General features: G+C 42.1%; 1 protein-coding gene across 2 annotated transcripts in view; it reads left to right on the top strand.

Moving 5' to 3' along the window:
- LOC134342744 (proto-oncogene tyrosine-protein kinase Src-like) overlaps positions 1 to 21,955 on the top strand; it is a 219,770-nt gene that overhangs the window by 164,691 nt on the left and 33,124 nt on the right. For both annotated transcript variants that reach the window (XM_063041250.1, XM_063041251.1), the window contains exons 6-7: positions 6,692 to 6,841; positions 19,828 to 19,983. In XM_063041250.1, the coding sequence (XP_062897320.1) occupies positions 6,692 to 6,841; positions 19,828 to 19,983 (306 nt within the window). The remainder of the gene's footprint in view (positions 1 to 6,691; positions 6,842 to 19,827; positions 19,984 to 21,955) is intronic.

The following is a 21,955-nucleotide window of genomic DNA, read 5'->3' as shown; positions in this document are numbered from 1 at the left end:
AACATTTATTTTAGGTCGTTCCAACTGCTGTTAGCTTTGAGGGTTCAAAGGTTATTGCCCAACATTTAATCTGCCAAACCACTCATTGATGGGGAATGTGTTAAAAAATCATTGCTAGGGTGTGCTCTTTTCTTTTTTGACAGTTCTCCAGGAAAAAAATATACAGCACATTAAGGATTTGCTAGTAAGCAGAAATACAGTAAAAGACAACAGCTGCAAAAGATTGTTTGGAATCACAAACATAACATGCTAACAGCCTATGCTGCTGAGAATTTTGGCTTGAGAACTGGTTTCTGCAGCGATACCAGGAAAGCACCCAGTAGGATAATATAAAAGGTGTCAGCGGGCAGGTTCAACCTCCAGTGGATTTTGTGCTAAATCTAATTTAACGGTGTTGGGAGCTGTTTCCCTGTAAATGCACAATGCATTCAAAATGATCTTCAAGCTGTGTTGCTCAACATAACAATGAGCCTCCATCTTTGTTATTATTCCCTGTCTGCTGTCTCTCCCAGTAAGATATTGCAAACACTTCATTGATCAGTTCTGTGTCAGACAAATTTTGCCTGTGTAGTTAGAAGAGAGGGAGCACTACTTGGAATATACTTTCTTGTTACTCTTTGGGAAAAGCTGAAAGAAACTGAACAGCTTTGCACTTGCATGAGTCTTCATGTAAGCTGTTGATCTGGACTTACTGGAAATGTTCTAAAGGAGCAGTTACAATCCCTAACAGTTGCTCTCAGCAAAATTTACAAGGATGTTGCCAGGACTAGAGGACCTGAGTTATAAGGAAAGATTGAATAGGTTAGGACCTTATTCCTTGGAACGTAGAAGACTGAGAGGAGATTTGACAGAGGTAAACAAAATTATGAGGAGTATTTACAGGGTAAACACAAGCAGGCATTTTTTACTAAGGTTGGATGGGATGACAACCAGAGGTCATGCGTTAAGGGTGAAAAGTTTGAGGGGAATATGAGGGGAAACCTTTTCACTCTGAGGGTCATGAGAGTGTGGAACGAGCTACCAGTGCAAGCGGTGCATGTGAGCTTGATTTCAGCATTTGAGAGAAGTTTGATGAGGTACAATGTTGGTAAGGGTATGGAGGTCCTGGTGCAGGTCGATGGGTATAGACAGTTTAAACAGTTTGTCATGGACTAGATGGGCCGAATAGTCCGTTTCTATGCCCCTGTGACTAAGTATGAAGTACTAAAATTTCATTACAAGTTGCAATAAAAGGAACTTCACTGAAGTTGAACAGGTGGTATATTTGACCATCTAAACAAAGCTAGCTTTAAGATTAAGGATATGTGGTGTGTTGTTCATAGGCTTTCTAGTGTAAGTAAATATTCCATTCCTGAACAACAATGTGTGAACCTGAGGGTCCAAAGATCTATTTTGCATTGAGGAATTTATCATTAGGATGGAGTAAAGGAGCAAATACAATGGAAAAAAAAACAAACAGTACGAAAAACAAAGGCTTCTGCTTAAACAGGTGAAACGATTGTAAGGATTTTGAAAATTTGAAATGCAGTGTGTTCTCTACATAACAAAAGTGAATTACAGGGGGAGAAATAGAAACATTAGGCATTTCTAAGGAATTTTCAAAGGAATATCTAATTGTTAGCATGTCCAAGCGGGAACCTAATTTGCTCATGGCTGCCATTGTAACAATCCCAGACACTCATGCTGGTAGTGTACAACTGGTGATGATAACATGTCTTATTAGCTGGGATATATTTGAAAGCAAGTATTTGTTTCAGTGTGATCTACTTGAGGGCTACCCATCTTCTTGGGGCCAGGCAGCTCATTAAAGTATTGTGATATTTTGACCTACAGAGAAGACGTTTCTTTCTGTGGTGATGTCCTGCTGATAGTATTTTAGCTATGCACAAACGAGCCTGCATTTTTTTTTGCAGAATAATCAGTTTCACCTCACCCAAATATATCAGGTTCCTTCAGTAACACACAAAATGCCAGAGGAGCGCCATGGGTCAGACACCATCTATGGAGGGACATTGTTTCAGGTCGAGGCCTTTCATCTGGATTGCTCACCCGTGTTCTGTATGTTGCTCCAAATTCCAGCATCTGCATTCACTTGTGATACCGTGTTTCTTTTTCGCATCATGAGCAGAGGAAGGGCTATGCGATGACTTATCTTCAGTGCAGTTCTGTAGGTTCTAAGGTGGCCAGTGTGGAATTTGCAGACTTAACCAAGTGGGACAGCTGGCTTTCGGAAGTCGGGATAGGAAAGAAATTTGGAAACTGGCGCATTTCTGCTGCTGACTAAGCAGGGGATCTGGATTAGAGAGCATGTGTTATAGGAAGGGTCGGACAAAGCTGGGTTGTTTTCTCTGAGGGGAGACCGGATAGAATCTTATAAGATTATGAGAGGCATAGGTAAACAGCTAGTATCAAATGTCTATCACTAGCAGGAATGCATTTAAGATGAAAGAGTGTAAGTTCAAATGAAATGTGTATGGCAGTGTCTTATTTTTCTTAGTTTTGTTTGATACAGTGGTGAGTACTTAGAATGTGCTGCCAGGAATGGTAGTGGAGACAAGTTTGACAAAGGCATGTAAGAGATTCGTGGATAAGTATATGACTATGCAGGAAATGAGGGATCTGTCTAGGCTGATGGGATTTGTTATTAATTAAATTAGTTCAGGGCAATTCTGTGGGTCAAAGGACCTGTTCTTATGCTGTACGTGTTCTATGATCTACGCACATTGGACTTTAGGATAGTCCAGACACTGTGGTCACTTTATTTTAGTAATACAGCACAGAGTAGGGCCTTCCGGCCCAACAACCTCCAACAGACCTGATTAACCCTGACCTAATCACGGGACAACCGACAATCACCAGTTAACCTATCTGGAACGTCTTTGGACTGTGGGAGGAAACCAGAGGACCCGCAGAATCCCACTCATTCCATGGGGAGGATGTACAGATTCTACTTTCTGAAATCCGGGACGCCCCGAGCCGCAAATAGCTTTGTGCTAACCGCTGTACTACCGTGGTGCCCTGCTTTGCAGCTCCCGTTGGCTGAAAGTCATCAGGTTGTCTGTGAGATGACAGCTTCGAGGGTTCTTGAAACATCTAATGTGCACGCTGCAGTTTTCCTGTTACCACCATTGACTTGGGCCAGGCTGATGAAGATTGTGGACACCCCTCTAGAGGTTTATGTGACACCTGGGCATCCTGTTCACAACTAGATGCAGGAGAATATTGTCATTAACAGACTACCTAAGGACATGAACTGCAATATAATGAGATTTAAGATTCATCTCAAGATTCAAGATTGTTTACTGTAATTCAGCAGTGTAATTGAGAATCAAAGGATTGCTACTGCAGATCCAGTGCAGCATTTAAAAAGCACAATAAGCATAAAGAACGCACTACAAAAAAATCACAATAAATACAAATACAAAAGATTAGCTGATATAGATACACTTCTTGTATGTACATGAAGTGATTCTAGGTACAGGAGTGTTTGTACATAAGGCGACTGACAGGAAGTGATAAAGTAGTGGTGGTGGGGTGGCCTGGGTGGGGGTGTTGATCAGCCTGACAGCTTGGGGAAAAGTAACTGTTTTTGAGTTTGGTGGTCCTGGCGTGGATGCTGTGCAGGTTCCTCCGTGATGGGAGTGGGACAAACGATCCATGGGCAGGGTGAGTGAGATCCTTCACGATGTTACTGGACCTTTTCTGGCACCTTTCTATATAAGGTAAGGTTCGTCCATCGTCACCGATGAAAACCTCGACACCATTAGTACTTTTTACGAGGTCGAGTTGCTAGCTCGACACTCAACCTGGCACGGATGGAAAGCGTGTCTGGGAGTGGCCGGACTGGATTTGAACTCGGGAACCTTCGCTCTGGAGTCTGGCGCTGATGTCACTGTGCCACCAGCCGGCTTATGATGGTGTCAAGACTAGCGCTTGATTTGGATTTAAGTGAGAGAGAGTTGCGCAGTGTCAGCCTCACTCTCTCTTCCCAGTTCCCATCTGGATCCAGTGGCAAGACAGAGTCAAGACGGCTGGAGATGGGACTAGGCGCAGTGGATGACCAGGACATCTTCTGTGTCTTGTTCTGCTCTACGCGTTCCACGATGCTTGCAGAGACCGCCTTCTTGACCGTTGGACCTTCCATTGGTCTCGTCCACTCAATCAGCTGGAGTCTGTCTTCACATGCTGAGATAGACAACTCCCTATCTCACTGAGGGTTTGAGACCCGTTGGCTGCCCTCACCTGATTTAACCGGCTTGTTGAAGCCATTGTCTGGGGTGTGGCCGCTGTCGCATGCAAACAGCTACGGGGAGCCACAGTTGGGAGCTGAGTTCCAGGTGGGGACCAGAGGTGGACAAACCACCTTGAAAAGGATGCCACATGTTCCCCCACCAGAGGTGCTACCCCTCCCTGAGGCCCCATACACCCCACCTTTCTATATATACAGTACCTTGATATGGGTAGGACTGTGCTGGTGATGCTTTGAACAGTTTTGACTACCCGTTGTAGAGCCTTCCTGTCTAGTGTGGTGCAGTTCCTGTACTATGCAGTGATGCAGCATGTTGGGATGCTCTCTACTCCACCTCTGTATAAGGTCTTGAGTATTGATGTGCATCATCCAGCTCTCTTCAGTCTTGTCAGAAAATAGAGGTGTTGGTGAACATTCTTGACTGTGGAGAATGTGTTCTGCGACCATGACAGGTGGTGTATAATGTGGACTCCCAGGATTTTGAAACTGCTGTGCCACCAATGTGGAGGGGTGTAAGTGAGGCTAAACAAATTTAAATAAATGACAGTTGTAACTTCTGGACAAATCAAAAATCTGTTTTGTTTGCTTCAGCTAAGTCACTTCAGTAAATTAATATCTGTGTAGCAGGAGAACCAAAGTAGTAGTACAGTGGATTGTGGTTTTATTGGGACACATCAGGACCAGTACGTTTTGGCCCAATTAAGCAGCTGCTCCAAATTGCGAAGGTTCATGGAAATAGTTCAGAAAGGTATAAAAAAGGCAAACTACTGTTTGACTGAGAAACAAATTATGTATTTAAATGAAATACAGAACAAATTAGAACACTACCTATAGTACTACTGTCTGTCTAAGTATCATATCCGATGCGGACTTTGTGACCATGGTTTTCCATATAGATCTATCCTTCGTTTTTTGGATGACTTCCATTTCCTCGATGTGTAGCCACCTGGCTGTGCTGTACATAAGCCGAGGTCTTCCTCTAGGTTTACTCCCCTCAATCTTTCCAGAGAGTATGAGTTTTTCTAGTTCATCTTTCTGCATGATGTGTCCTAGGAATCTGAGTTGTCTTTCTCTTATTGTTGGTATGAGTGATCGAACTGCTCGGGCTCTTCTGAGAACTTCTTCATTTGATGTGTGTGTATGATCCATGATATTTTTAACATTCTCCTATAGAACCATAATTCAGCTGCTTCTAGTCTCTTTTCCATTGCTGGAGAAATGGTCCAGCATTCACTTCCATAAGTCAGGATAGAGTAAATGTAGCACTGCAGTATTCTGTTTTTAGTGTCCGTGCTCATCTTTCTGTCTGTTAATATGGTCTTCATTTTTTGGAAAGCTTCTTTCGCCATTGTTATTCTGTATTTATAGTACTACAGTAACTTAAAACTGTATTCCTAAAAGTTTTCGACGGACAGTGTATGCTGCTATATTCTTTTGATTGACTGTAAATGTGCAAAATCAGCCAGGCACCAAGTGCAGATAGCATCTTCCCTATCTTCATTTTCATTGTAATATTCAAGACGATTGTTGATAACTTCAAATTGTTCATAGTTCCTAACTTGTTGAAGTAATAAGGACATTTCATTTTCACTCCTGGCTGTTTCTGGCATCTCCAAGCTGGAATGCTTGAAACCGCTGTGAGCAAACAGTACTGAATTGTTTTACTGCTTATTCTTGTCAAAAATCACTGCTTTTTGAACACAGACACAGACAACTGACACTGTTTAAAATCTGTTTGCTCTAAGCACAGTGTGGTGTCTAATGGCCACACAAGTGCCTGTGTTTGATGCTGGTTAGATTAGATTAGATTCAACTTTATTGTCATTGTGCCGAGTACAAATACAAAGCCAATGAAATGCAGTTAGCATAGTGTTATTTTCAAAATAACTGCGAATAAAAAGTGCTACAGCACACAAATGTAAGTACTGAGACAGTACAATATGGGTACAATACTGCTTAGCGCTGTGATGTGAGGTTCAGCAGGGTCACAGCCTCAAGGAAGAAGCTCTTCCTATGCCTGCTGGTGCGGGAGCAGAGGCTCCTGTAGCGCCTACCGGATGGGAGGAGAGTAAAAAGTCCATGGTTAGGGTGAAATGCATCCTTGATAATGCTTTTTGCCCTGCCCAGGCAGCGCTAATGGTAGATGTTCTCAACGGTGGGCAATTGGGTGCCGATAATAACTGTTTGTCAACAGTCTCCTGCCTCAGTTAGGTGGCACAGTGTCCCAAATAAATGAAGTGAATCTCATCAACTTTCTCAATTAGTTTTTGTTCTTTAAGAGTTTTCCCAAATAAGTAGGTGCCTGATTAACCAGTGGCCCATTTAACCGGAATCCACTGTACAGAGTTGTACAAAATATGCTGATTGTAACTGGAATCCACTGTACAGAGTTGTACAAAATACGCTGATTGTAAATGAAAATACCTTCTTCCTTTTATTCAGGTGCTTATTGCTTATCCGTGTCCGACTATGACAATGCAAAAGGACTGAATGTAAAGCACTACAAGATTCGTAAGCTGGACAAGGGTGGCTTCTACATTACATCACGAACACAGTTTGATAACCTGCAGCAACTGGTCGTCCACTACTCAAGTAAGTTATAAAGAAAGCAAAGGTTGTGCAGCCTGTAATGGAGATATCTTTCATTGTTACAATGGTGCCTTTGAATAAGTGGATTAACGTAAGTGTTGTTCATCTGTCAGCACAATCCCTTAACCAGCTAGAGTGGCAGAAATAACACATTCCACTGTTGTACATGTTCCTGGTGCTCTGTTTATACACATCATAATGCTGATTCCACAGGAAAACAGATCCTAAGGTGTCATGCACCAGACTACATCAATATTGCCCTTCAGTTACACAGAAGATAGAACCGAAAGCAGTACAGTACAGTACAGGCCCTTTAGCCCACAATGTCATGCCAACCTTTAACCTACTCAAGGATCAATCTGCCTCTTCCGTCCCACATAACCCTCCATTTTTCTTTCATCCATGTGCCTATCTAGGAGTCTATTGAATGTCCCTAATGTATCTGCTTCTACCACCACCCCTAGCAGCACATCCCATGTGACTACCACTCTCTGTGTAAAAACAAAACTAGCTCTGACCTTCCATCTATATATTTTTAATTTTACTTAATGAGGTACAGTGCTGGCCCTTTGCGCCATGCCGCCCAGCAATCCCCGGATTTAATCCTGGCCTAATTATGAAACAATTTCCAATGACCAATTAACCTTCCAACCTGTACATCTTTGGACTATGGGAGGAAACCTACGCAGTCATGGGGAGAACACACAAACTCCTTACAGACAGCGGTGGGAATTGAACCTGGGTCTCTGGTGCTATAAAGTCTTGTGCTAACCACTACGCTACTGTTGTCCTCCAGTCACCTTAAAATTAAGCACCTTGTATCAGCCATTTCCACCCTGGGTAAAGTCTTTGGCTGTCCACTCTATCAATGCCTCTTGACATCAATTGAAGTTTAAAAAAAACTGCACAATAAATTTCAGTCTGAATCAAGGCGCATAGACTAACCCATGCAGTGCCTTAATTATTCAAAAGTAAATATCTCAGTTTTCTTATTGTTTTAAAAGGTGGGAAATAAGAATATTTGGTAATACCAGAGAGAAACTCACATGAACCCCTTCCCCCAGAGTCTCATTATAACCTTGAATGAACCTGCACATTTATGGAGAGCACATGCCTTTGAGAGCTGTAGAACAAAGCACATTCATCTAAATAGAATGAGCTGCCATTATCCTGGCTGCCTAACCATCCTCTGAGAGTCTGTGATGGGGATATTAGTGAAACCTTGCTGAAAAATAATGAACCCTTCTGGAAAAAATACTCCAGACCCAAAACAACATAGAAAGCCATTCTCAGCTGAAGTTCTTTGTATGCACAAATAAATAAAATAATTTATGTTAACATAAGAAAGATGGAGCTTGGGCTCCCCTGGGATATTCTAAAATGCTTCACTTGGAATTTTCTTTGTGTCGCAATTCATGTTGTTCAGTGTGTTTGCTTGACCTATGTTTCCCCTTCTGAAATAATTCCTCAGTTTTAAAATAATTTAGCCTTATTTTCAAACCACTTCAAGATCTTGCCCTCTTTGTCAGCAATCAACTCCAGCCTAGCAATCTCTGATTTTCTACTTTCTGTTAACGATTTTTTGATCATGCTCAAATTTAATCACTTCACCTTTAGTGACTGTGCTATCAACTGCTAAGACTCCAGGCTATAGAATTCCTTTTGGAAGACACTCTACATCTCTATCACTCTTTCTGCCTTTAAGACACTTTACAAACATATTTTTCTGATTTGGCTTTTGTTTTGCTATTTAGACTGGCATCAATTCTTACTTGATATTGATTCTGTGAAATGTGTCTTGGTTTTGCTGCATTTAATGCACTAAATGGCAATTGATGTTGTGTATAATCCCGATACAGCCAGGTTGCACAAGTTACTCATGAAGTAGGTATTTAGTTAATATACCTTTTATACTTTCCATTGAGAATTGAACACTTGAGTTACATTTGGGCATAGATGAAGGAAGTCTATTCTACTCTTAAATGATGCTGTACTTCAGGGTATGTACAACTTTTGGTTGGTTAGATGAAGGGTTCCAGATTCAAGTTCCTCTTCAGACACTCATCATCATCATTATGTAAACACGAGGAAATCTGCATAATCCATGTCCCATTCCCATTCTGACATGTCTATCCACGGCCTCCTCTACTGTCAAGATGAAGCCACACTCAGGTTGGAGGAACAACAGCTTATATTCCGTCTGAGTAGCCTCCAACCTGATGGCATGAACATTGACTTCTCTAACTTCCGTTAATGCCCCACCTCCCCTTTGTACCCCATCGCTTATTTATTTATTTATTTATTTATTTGTTTGTTTGTTTGTTCATTCATTCATTCCCCCTTTTTTCCCTCTCTTTTTCTCCATCTGTCCCTCTCACTATAACTCCTTGCCCATCTTCTGGGTTTTTCTCCCCCCTTCCCCCTTTCTTTCTCCCTAGGCCTTCCGTACCATGATCTTCTCCCTTCTCCAGCCTCGTATCCCTTTTACCAATCAACTTTCCAGCTCTTAGCTCCATCCCTCCCCCTCCTGTCTTCTCCTATCATTTTGGATCTCCCCCTCCCCCTCCCACTTTCAAATCTCTTACTATCTCTTCTTTCAGTTAGTTCTGACGAAGGGTCTCGGCCCGAAACGTTGATTGTACCTCTTCCTAGAGATGCTGCCTGGCCTGCTACGTTCACCAGCATTTTTTGTGTGTGTTGCTTGATCATCATCATGTGCTGTGTCATGTGACATGGGTGATCATGGTCTCTTGATTACGATTGTTCTTGGCTATTTTTTCTACATAAGTGGTTTGCCATTGCCGCCTTATGGGCAGTGCCTTTACAAAATGGGTGATCCCAGCCATTATCAATACTCTTCAGAGACTGTCTAGCATCAGCGGTGGCATAATCAGGACTTGTGATGTGCAGCAGCTTCTCATACGACCATCCATCACCTGCTCCCATGGTTTCACGTGACCCTGATCAGGGTGGGGGGGGTGCGGGGCTACGCAGATGCTTCACCTTGTCCAAGGGTGACCTGCAGGCTAGTGGATGGAAGGAGCACCTCACGCCTCCTTTGGTAGAGACGGATCTCTACCCTGTCCCCAACTTCAGAGACTAAAGCACACACTGATTGTCCACTGAAGTACTGCTCTCTCAGCTGGACATATGATCCAATGATGCTACTTCAAAGAAGATCTGTAGGGTTATCCTGATAACTTGGTCAGCATTTAACTTGTAAACAGCATTTCAGAAATGAAACATGTGATTAGATGACAATAAGATTGTTAGCTGGGGAATGCCTAGTATGTGCAAGTGAACTGACTGATACCTGGTAGTCTGTTTGGTTTTTATTCTGTAGTGACTTGGTAGTAGTGTCATTGACTCAGCTGGCCAAGTCTTGAAAGATATATCCTTGTGTTCCAGATCAGTTCCTCCAAGAGAACCGCAATCTTGTCGTAAGGATTGAAGGCTTGCATGCCTCAATGAGCTATGTTGGCTGGAGCCAGGGCCTTGTGCTTTGACTCTTGGTAGGGTCACCCATGCCAAACAGGTCAAAGGGTAGAGGCCAGATGAAGAGTGGTCCTTTGGTCTTTCAGGTTCATGGGTACAGCTCAGGACCAACAACCGTGACTTGTCCAAAAAAAATTGTCACACAAACAGCAATAAAGAATCCTTTTATATCTGTGGTGGACTGTATGGACAGGCAGAGATGGAGGGCCTCCATTGCTGCTCTAAATGCCAGCGGTGTAACAGGCAGTAAGTTGGTCCAGGTTAGTTAGGACACGATACTCAAGTGGTTCCTTTTTAATCCTACTCAAGTGACAAACTGTTTGGAGCCCCGGTTCTCCGAGCACCAATCCTTCTTGTGTTAAGTGTGTTCCTCTTTTCATTCATTCTATAATCTCTTGTTATAAGGAATCCACCCCTATCTTCACCCTTTGGAAATCTATCACCTTTACGAGGGATGTCTCAATACTTGCACCAGTCACCACATTTCTCAAACTGTGCATATGTTAGCGGTAGTATTGGTAATTATTTACCTCTTCAGAGACTACAAAGTATGGAGAACTACATGTACAAAGGCTTTGGCCCATTGCATCAAGCTTATCAGCACAAATAGAGAAGTGCAAATATAATTTTGTCTCTCATATGGTTGTATCACCACTTCCCATAACTCTATACCATCTTTGGGCAGGTATTGTACTGGAAGTGAGGGGTATTCCCGAGATCAGTTAGTGTCTCCTACCTATGAAAGTGGGACAGCAAAACACATACCTTTGGGATAACTGGTAGAATCTCACACATTCACCTGCATCTTCCAAACCATTCTGCACTAATAATTCAAGGTAGTACCTCACAGTTCCAATTTTAAGAACTATATCCATCCATTCCCATTGGGTTTAGTTGGGCCCCTTGTTGAACCACACATGGCTATATTTCAATCACACTTCGCCAAGTGAAGATATTCACATCATCAACCCACCCCCCCACCTGATATTAGACTACACTTCCCAGATGATTATTCATCGTCGCAGGTGTCAAAGCTTTCCTTTCGATCCAATCCCAACCTGTTATCTAAATTCTGTCCTTTACGTCAGCGATACCGCTCAGGAATCACCTAGTGAATCTTTACTGCACTTCCTCCTTCGCAAGAACATCCTCCTCAGATGAGGAGATTAAAACTGTACATGATACTTAGGTCCCACCAAATCCAGCTGCCATTGCCTCTCTCCTACTTTGGGCAGAATCTCTTTCAGTATCCTGCCTTTCAAGAGTCCTATGCCTCAGTCCCACCCCGCCATGACTATTTGGAGAACCATAAGATATAGGAGCAGAAGTAGACCTTTTGGCCCACCGAGTTTGCTCCACCATTTCACATGGCTGATCCATTTTTCCTCTCAGCCCCAATCTCCTACCTTCCCCCCGTATCCATTCATGCCTTGACCAATCAAGAATCTAACACCCTCTGCCTTAAATAAGACTTGGCTACCACAGCTGGCTGTAGCAAGGAATTCCACAGATACACCCTCTCTTGCTAAACAAATTCTTCCTCATCTCTATTCTGAGGTCATATCCTCTGGTCTTACACTCTCACAACATCCTCTCCACATCCACTCTATCGAGGCCTTTCACCAGTAAATAGGTTTCAATGAGGTCACCCCTTATTCTTCTGAATTCCAGTGAATACATGCCCGGAGCCATCAAACGCTCTTCACATGACAAGCCATTCAAATGCAGAATCATTTTCGTAAACCTCCTTTGAGCCTCTCGAGTTTCAGCACATCTTTACTAAGAGAAGGGGCCCAAAACTGCTCATAATACTCCAAGTGAGACCTCACCTGTGCTTTATAAAGTCTCAACATTATATCCTTGATTTTATATTCTAGTCCTCTTGAAATGAATGCTAACATTGCATTTGCCTTTGTCAGCACAGACTCAGCCTGCAAATTAACCTTTAGGGAATCCTGCACAAGGACTCCCAATTCCCTTTACACCTCTGTTTTTTGTATTTTCTCTCCATTTAGAAAATGGTCAACCCTTTCATTTCTTCTACCAAAATGCATGATCTTACACTTCCTGAAACTATATTCCATCTGCCATTTTTTTGCCCATTCTCCTAATCTGTCTAGGTCCTTCTATAGCCTCCCTACTTCCTCTAAACTATCTGCCCCATCACCTATATTCGTATCATCTGCAAACTTTGCAACAAAGCCATCAATTCCATCTGGTCATTTTTTCTGTCAGTCTCCGCTTGCCCTGTTATCAATTTGCAGGTTGCAAGTCAGGTTGTGCTTTTAGGTATTTTAACCTGATTGTTTCAAAATTGGCCTCTCCATGGTCTGCGCATCAGTATGCTGATAATTTTATCAGAGATCTTTCTCACTCCCACTTGAGCATTTTTTGTTTTCTGAAATATATCAACCTCTTCTGCACAGCTGCCTATCATCTCATTGCTTCCCCTCCTTCTTCCCTTCCTTCCTTCTCTGGCCCTTTACCTTTCTCACCCACCTGGCTTCACCTGTCATCTTCTAGCTTGTCATCTCTCCCCCCTCCCCCCCCACCAACCTTTTTGTTCTGACGATCTCGGCCCAAAACATGACTTTATTCATTTCTGTAGATGCTGCCTGAGCTGCTGAGTTCCTCCAGGATTTTGTGTGTGTTGCTGTTGATTTAGATAACTGCATGACTGATCTTCGTTGATCAGTACAATTTCACCACACACTTCGGTAGCTTGTTGACTCCTTTACAATTAATCACAACTGCACATCAACTATAATGCCCCAGTGCTTTATAATGTGCCATGCAATATCATCTATGCTTTGATTTCAATAGAGAGAAAAACATAAACCTCTGAGAAAAGATAAATAATTATCTAATTAGCCAAAACTTTCATAATTTAAATTTAAAATCAGGCTGAAGAGATGTCATTGGAATGGGCTAACTTCACTGCCCTTATCCACATTGGCAGTGAGTGCCTGAAGTTAAGACCATGAGACATAGGAGAAGAATAAGGCCATTTGCTCCATTGAGTCTGCTCTGCCATTCCATCAGGGCTGATTTATTATCCCTCTCAACCCCATTCTCCTGCCTTCTCCTCATAATGTTTGATGACTTTACTAATAAAGAAAGTGTCACCCTCCATTTTATATCTACCCAATGTCTTATCCACATATCTGCCTGCAGCAATGAATACCACAGATTTACCACTGACTGGCTAAAGAAATTCCATGTTATCTCTGTTCTAAAGGAACATCCTTCTATTCTACTCTGGTCCTATGCTCTCCCTCTTTTGGAAATACTGTCGCCACATGCACTGTACCTAGGCCTTTCAGTATTTGATAGGTTTCAATGAGATCCCTCCTCGTTCTTCTGATCTCAAACGAGTACAGGCCCAGAGCCATCAAATCCTTCTCATATGTTAACACCTTCATTCCTGGGATCATTCTTGTGAATCTCCTCTGGACCTTCTCCAATGCCCACACATCCTTTCTTACATGGGGTAAGTTAATTCTTTTATGCTGCTTTTGGATCTTAAAAAGTGGCATAAAGCTCATTTAAGCATCCAAAATCAAATAGAATATTTAAAACTATAGCGAACATCTTTAACTGATGAAACTTATAATTCTTTCTTGGCCAACATAACCTTTGTGTGGGAAGGGATAATCTAAGAGAAGCCAGTTCTTACACTTTCAGTGACTTAGTAAAACTGCATTTAAATGTATGTTTGTATTTAAACTAAGCTATGTCACTCATTTCAATTTAAAACTGGATAAAACAAAAGCAATTTCATCTGGTAACCAAATTACCAGCATCAGTTTTTTAAAGTTCCATTGACTTAGAAACATTCCCATAACCGAATTTCAACTTCAAGGCTACACCTTTTATTCTCTACAGCTATCAAAAATTAAAAATAAGACAACAGTGTTTGCAATAGATATTTTAAATTTCTTTCTAAAACAAATATGATGTAAAAGTTCCAAACAAATCCCTGTACATATACTGAAATGAACACTTAAAGCAAGAGAGACAGCACAGGGTTAACAGTTTTCATCTCTCAGTGTAAGTGACTGACACTGAAGACAAATTGCACTTTTTATAATGGACATGGTTCCACACAAGGAGTTGACTAGGAAAACATTCAGACTCATCTTCACTAACCAGTGAAATTGCCATGAAATACTTTGATCACTCAATCACTGTCCCTCTGCTCTGTCACATGCTATCATACCAGGAATCATGCATTCTCCCCTTTATTCCTGTGCTGTTTTTGCTACCATTTCGCTGATCTTCAGGATCATACTCAGACCCTACCCTATTTTCACCATTTGGTCTGTTCTCTTTTGGTGCATTTCACTGAATGCTCCAGTATTAACTGTTCACCATTGAGTCCATCTTTTGTGGTCATGACCCTCTTCTGTTGTTTGAATGTTATCCAGGTCAATATAGAATTAATTTGCCTTGCAGTCTTCATTTAGCACAGATCTCTCACTAGGTTTGCAACAACTGGTCAGTTTATATTATGTATACTCACCCAAGTGATACTCCATGTTCACCATATGTTCACTCATGGAAGATCCTGCCCAATGCACCAAATGATGTAGAGCATTCTGGTCTTAATGTCTAGATAAACATTCAAATGTGTCCATACTTTGGTTAAACAAGGAAGGATCTGTTTTACCCACCGCAGGGCAGAGAGGACGCAGTACACACACTTTCCTTGATTGTATACAGCATGGCATTTTATACACACTTTGGAGATGAAGTTTAAGAACTCTACCAATATATAAAGGTTCATTTCTTATCCTCATATAAAACCCAGAGCCAGAAATGGTTTGATTGTCCACTTCTGATCACTTTCTCTGCTTGATTATCAAGTGCTTTGGAGACTCTTGCCATTGCTCTGTGACGAGTGGTCCAATTTTTTTTATTAGTCATCTCTCCATGGACTGTTTGGGCCTGTTTTTTTTCCAAGCCATATTTCCTCTGGTGGCAACAGGCCTGTCACCTTTTTTGCACATTTCCGCACGGATTCGGTTCATTGCAGAAAAAATCTATGAATCCCTTTATCTTCTCACAGGGACTAACTGGCTCAGGAGAGGCTGGTTGTTTCTGTTTGTAGAGTTTCTGTATGACCATATCTTCCATCTCTGCTGTCCCATTGATATGTGCCCTCAGAAAACATGGCATACACATTTTACTCTGAATATGTCAATATATTATTTTACTATACAGTACTGCGCAAAAAATAAACTTGGGCACATATATATAACTAGGGTGCCTAATACTTTTCAACAGTGCGGTATTTGTCAATATGGAGTGGAGAGCGAATTTGTATATTTGGTGGGAACAATGGATGTTAGGAATGGTGAGGATGGAGTGCCGTGGGAGGGGTGTGGGACAGGAAGCAGAAAAGGAATTCCGGGGGCGGGGGAGTAGGTGGTGGCATGGGTGCAGACACACCCAGCCCTGAGATACCAGGCAAGGTCACTTGATTGCAAACAATTGGTTTACTGATCATTACAAAATGTCTCTCTGCTGCTTCCCGCTCCTTCCCCTTTATCGAACCATGATTCCCTTCTCCCTGCCCCTTCCAGTCCACAATAGCAACCCATATCAGAATTAGGTTTATCATCACTCACAACTGACATGAATTAATTTTGTTTTTACAGCAACAGCAGTACAGTGCAATACATAAAATTACTACAGTACTGTGCAAAGGTCTTGGGCAACCTAGCTATATATATGTGCCTAAGACTTTCGCACAATCCTGTATATCAGTGAAGGAAAAAGCTGCCTGAGAAGGGTGAAATTTTGCGTACAGCTCCCAAGGGAATCAATAAATATTCCCATTTACAACCATTACAGTGGAAATCAACACTCACAACACGCTGAAGGAACTCAGCAGGTTGGGCAGCATCCGTGGAAACGATCAGTCAACGTTTTGGGCCAGAACCCTTCTTCAGGAAATCTGCAGCCACAGAGACTGCAGTAAATAAATTCCCATTTATGTGAACTGGCCATCTTAAGAACTACAACACAAGGTGTTGGAGGAACTCAGCAGGTCAGGCAGCGTCTATGGAGAGGGATAAACAGTCTACGTTTTAGGCTGAGACCCTTTATCAGGTCCTGATGAAGAGTCTCACCCCAAAATCTCCACTGCTTATTCCCCTCCATAGATGCTGCCAGACCTGATGAGTTCCTCCAGTATTTTATGTGTGTAGCTCTGAATTTCTAGCATCTGCAGGATCGTGTGTTTCGTAGTCATAGTCATAATCATACTTTATTGATCCCGAGGGAAATTGATTTTCGTTACAGTTGCCCCAACCAAGAATATTTGTTTATTACCTTAAGTCCTGGCAGTCACAGCACTCCAGACCACCCAGGGAATGATGAATACTACCTTGTTATTCCATTTTTTTGCACTATCTATTTTTGTAATTCATAGTTTTTTTATGTCTTTACACTATGCTGCTGCCACAAAATTACAAAATATCATGTCATATGTCAGTAATAGTAAAGCTGGTTCTGATCCTTCTTGTATGCTGTGATCTAGATGTCTCATGACATGGAACCTTAATAGCAAGTCAGTCAGTTAGTCACTGCCCTTGGGGCAGCAAAGAAATTCCTCCATCTCTGTCTGTCCTTGGCCATTTTCTCTTTTGTGCCCCACTTGAGGCTCAGGGTCATCACTTCTGCCTCTACGGTATGATGCCAAATTGTCTTTGGTCTCCCACGTTTCCTCTGCCCCTCAAGGGTCCAATGAAGTGCTGCCTTGATGATGGATTTTGCCTCTTCTTATCACATGCCCAATCCATCTCCAACGTTTCCCCATGATTATTGTGGCCATGTCCTCTTGATGATACTGAAGGAGTAGGGTGTGGTGCTTCTTGGGCAGAAAATATGGAGGATCTTCCAGAAGCTCATGATGCAGAATGACAGAAGCTTGGCAAGGTTGCTGTCTGTCATGTGCCAACGTTCTGATCCATACAAGAGTGTGGACAGAACACAGCTCTGGTACAGCTTCACTACGCTGTACTTGGTTGATCCCGGTATGTTGCTCATTGATCTGAAGCTGTTTTTAGCTTAGCTGAGTCTGCACTGGATGTGGTCCTAGGTCCTACTATCATACCAAATGATGCTTCCCAGCTAGGTGAATCTGCCAGTGCTGGGGAAGTCAATGCCATATGCTTTGTCAGAAGGAGTCGTCCTATAGCAAAGACTGCTATAATTCTGTGGCTTCCTCTGGCGATGAATTTATCTTCAAAGGAACGTTTTATTGAACAGTTTGTATTGCTGAACTTGCTAACTCAGTTATAGAAACCAGGTCTGACAGTTGTGGAGTAGAAATAGTTCTTTTGTATAACAATATGTTTTATAGTACAATATGTAAGTTAACTCTGCATTTATTTCCTACGTCATCACAATGGCCCTCTTCACGGGTAATTACGATTGACCAGAAACTCAGTTATACTAGCCACATAACGACAAGAGCAGGGAGGCAGATGAGCAAGTGTCTCAACCTCAAAGTCTTTCCCCATCTACTACACACAAGTCAAGAGCACGCTAGAATACTCCACACTTGAATGGGTACAAATCCAACAATTCTCCGAGTCAAAGCAGTTCACTTTATTAATTTATCATCCACTAATCTTAACATTCATTCTCTCACCGGCCAATGCACAATTGTTGTCTCTGTACCATCCACAGAATAATCTGGAGAATACTTCAACAGCATCTCCTAAGTCTATGACCTTAAGCAGCAAGAAGGATCATAAGACATAGGAGCAGAATTAAGCCATTAAGCTCATCAAGTCTGCTTCGCCATTCCATCCTAGCTTATTTATTCTCCCTTTCAACACCATTCACCTGCTTTCTCCCCATAACCGTTACTGATGAGGACCTCTCAACATCTGCATTATATATACCCAATGACTTGGTTTCCACAGCCTTCTGTGGCAACGAATTCCACAGATTCACCATACTCTGAGTAAAGAAATTCCTCCTCATCTCTATTCTAAATGGACACCCTTCTATTCTTGGACTGTGCCCTCTGGCCTTAAACTCTCCCACTATTGGAAACATCCTCTTCATGACCACTCTATCTAGATCTTCCAATATTTGATAGGTTTCAATGAGAACTCTCCCTCATTCTTCTAAACTCCATTGAGTACAGGCCCAGTGCTATTAAATGCTCCTCCTACACTAACTCGTTCATTCCCCGGCTCATTCTTGTAATTCCCCCTCTGGACCTTCTCCAATGCCAGCATACTCTTTCTTAGATATGAGGCCCAAAATTCCTCTCAATGCTCAAAAAAAACAAGGCTTGCAGATGAATGGGAACACCACCACCTTCAGGTTTCCCTCCAAGTTGCACACCACCCTGACTTTGAAGTATGTTGTTTGTCCTTTATTGCTATTTGGTCTATATCTTAAAATTCCTTACCCAGCAGCACTGAGGGAGCATCTTCACCAGAAGGAGTCAGTTGTTCATGAAAGTGATTCACCTCCACCTTCTAAGGGCAGTTAAGGATGAATAAATACCAGCCTTGTTTGTGATGGCCAGATCCCACAAAATGACATAAATCATTCTGAAAGTTCTGAACAGGTTCTTTCCAAATACAAAAATCTCCTTTTTACATTGAGTCTTATTTGACTGGGGTTCTTCTAGACATTTCATGTGCTGAGATTGACAAAACAGATAATGGCCTAATACAAACTGCTGAAGGAACTCGGTAGGTCATTTGGCATCCAAAGAGGTGAGGGAATGGTCAATGTTTTGTGTTGAAAGTCCCCATTAGGAACTTCTTCGAGGTGAGTATGCTTTGAAGGGAGTTTGCGGTGGAGTATAAGAGGACACGCAAGAGAGTTCAGATGCTGAAATCTGGAGCAAAAAAAAATCTGCTCGAGCAATTCAGCGAGCCAAGCTACATATATTAAGGCAAAGGGATGGTTGACGTTAAGACCCTCCATCAGGAGCTTCTTCAAAATCAGAAGGCTGTTAAAGTGAATTCATCGTACAGTATCCTAACCCATGCCAATGTGCCCCTGATACTTTGCAACAGATTATCGAGCTGGTTTACGAGAATAAAACATGGAAGTCAACTCATCTTCAAACCTGACACAGTGACCTGTCGGTGCAATTGGTGCCTCCTTTCCACATGGCTGTCAGGAGAGATGAATTTGTAAAATATTATCTATATCTCTGATTTATAGGCTTGTTTTAACTTCATGTCATTATAGTTTAAGTGACTGCTCCCTCCTGGAATAAATCTGGGATAACAATAGCAAGACTAGCCAGTAGCTTGACAGACATGGAATTTAAAGCAGCATTAATTAATAATCCTCAAGTACAGCCTGTGGAATACCACAGTATTTTCTGATGCAGCCTACAAAGATTAGAAAGTGTTCATTCTGGGTGATGGGAGCTGGAGGAGGTTTACACTGGGCCTGGAGCTTTGAAGGTTAATGGTGTACTTATGCTGTATTGTGGCCTTCTTTTGCAGAACACTCTGATGGCTTGTGTCATCGGCTGACAACAGTCTGCCCAACAGTGAAACCGCAAACCCAGGGATTAGCCAAAGATGCTTGGGAAATCCCACGGGAATCATTGAGGTTGGAAGTGAAGCTCGGGCAGGGTTGCTTCGGAGAAGTGTGGATGGGTGAGAGACTTGATGTTCTTTCTATTAATCTTGCAATGTGAAAATTTCTCTTGATGATAGAAATAAAAATAACTTTTAACAACTGCAGTTAAGTGTCTATTGGCAACTTTAAATATTGCCTTTTAAAATAGATTAAGGCCATTTTCAGTCTAATTAGCTTATTTTAATGACTGCATGTTTCTTTGCTGCTTCATCCATGACACCACTGAATGTGTTAAATAGGAGCAAGATTAGGAATAGGCCATCTGCTCCACCATTTAGTATAATCATGGTTCATCTACCTTCGGCCTTGGTTCTCCTTTCATGCAGCTCTTCACAGTCCTCAGTTGTCCAATCATTCAATAAGTCACCTATCTTCACTTTCAATTCCTCTGTGATCTAGGCTGCACCATTGTCTGGGATGTAGAATTCCAGAGATTCACCAACTCTGTGGGAAGAAAATGGAATGGTTCAAATATAGACATGTTCAGGTACATTAGGGACATTTAAGAAACTCTTAGGTATGCACCTGGATGTTAGTAGAGTGGAGGGTTATGAAGGAGGGAACGGTTAGATCTTAGAGTAGGTTAAAAGGTTAGCATAACACTGTGGGCCTGTACTGTGCTGCAATGATCTATCTTCAAAGTATACTTGGGCTCAGCTTCTTATTTTTTGAGGTAGTGAATTGTTGGAGGTGGTATGGTTTAGGCCCTGATTGTCCCTTTGTTGTACATGTCCCAGAGGCAAAATAGGCCTCAGGTTATTGCACATATTGTTCCATTCCCAGAAAAGTGGAGACACGGAAGAGAATGGCAGGAGTTTTGCTTCGTTATTCACTCTGACCCCTTAAAGGTCAAAGTTACAGTTACAGATTAAATATCAAGTTCGATGGAATTTTGTCTACATGTCCACTGATGGAGATTAAAGGTAAATTTCACCACATGGTGCTCGGATGTCATTGTTTGAGATCCCCAAATCATTTAGTAGTTGATTTAATCAACTGGTTGGTTCAAGGCAGGTTTTGACAGTGTCATAAAGAGGCACAACATGGTGACAAGTCCTTCAGCCCAGCAATCTTGTGCTGGGCAAATCCCATTTCACACATTAATCCAGCTCCAATCCATATTATTTTCCTTGTGTTCCTGTCAACTTGTCCCCTCCCAGATTCTGCCAATTACCTGCATGTTATCAGCAATTTACAGTGGCTATTCGCCTAGAGAAACACATATACATTATAATATGCATATGTATGTATGTTTGATGTTTTTCCTTGTACTGGTTGGTTCCATGGTTCTTCTTTGTTTTGTGACTGTCTGTGGGGAAGACAAATTTCAGGGTTCGATACTGCATACATACTTCCATAATAAATGTACTTTGAATTTTTGAAATTTATTGGGATGAGAGAGAAGGCGGCAGGAGAGTGGGGTTGGGAGGGAAAATAAATCAGCCACGATCGGATGGTAGAATAGACTCTAAGCTCCGGAATGGAGAGCCCAGAAGAAGCTCATGTTACAGGGAGAATGTGACCTCCACACTGACAACAGCAAAGATAAGGAAGATTCCTTGTTACTTGAGCTATGAGGAAGCAGCTCTACCAGCGGTGCGACTATGTGCCTTAAATGCATAGTACTACAGTAATTTTATGTACTGCATTGTACTGCTGCCACAAAAAAAAACACATTTTATGAGGTGAGGAATGATAAACTTGATGTGGATCTCTATTGTGAACTGAGACTGGGAAGGGGACAGGGAAAGGGAAATCATGGTTGGGAAAAGAGAGAGGGAGAGGGGAGGGAATGAGAAGCACCAGAGAGACATTCTGTAATGATCAATAAACCAATTGTTTGGAATCAAATGACCTTGCCTGGAGTATGAGGGCTGGGTGTGTCTGCACCCATGCCACCCCCCCCCCGCAACCGCCCCAGCACTCCTCTGCCACCTGTCGCCTGTCGCACATCCCCCTGTGGCACTCCACCCTAATTTTTTCCAGCAT

The sequence above is a fragment of the Mobula hypostoma genome, chromosome 2 (assembly GCF_963921235.1).
Source record: "Mobula hypostoma chromosome 2, sMobHyp1.1, whole genome shotgun sequence".
In the NCBI taxonomy this organism is placed as follows: Eukaryota; Metazoa; Chordata; class Chondrichthyes; order Myliobatiformes; family Myliobatidae; genus Mobula; species Mobula hypostoma.
The sequence above is the reverse complement of the archived record's forward strand: the minus strand, read 5'-3'. Positions and strand labels throughout refer to the sequence as shown.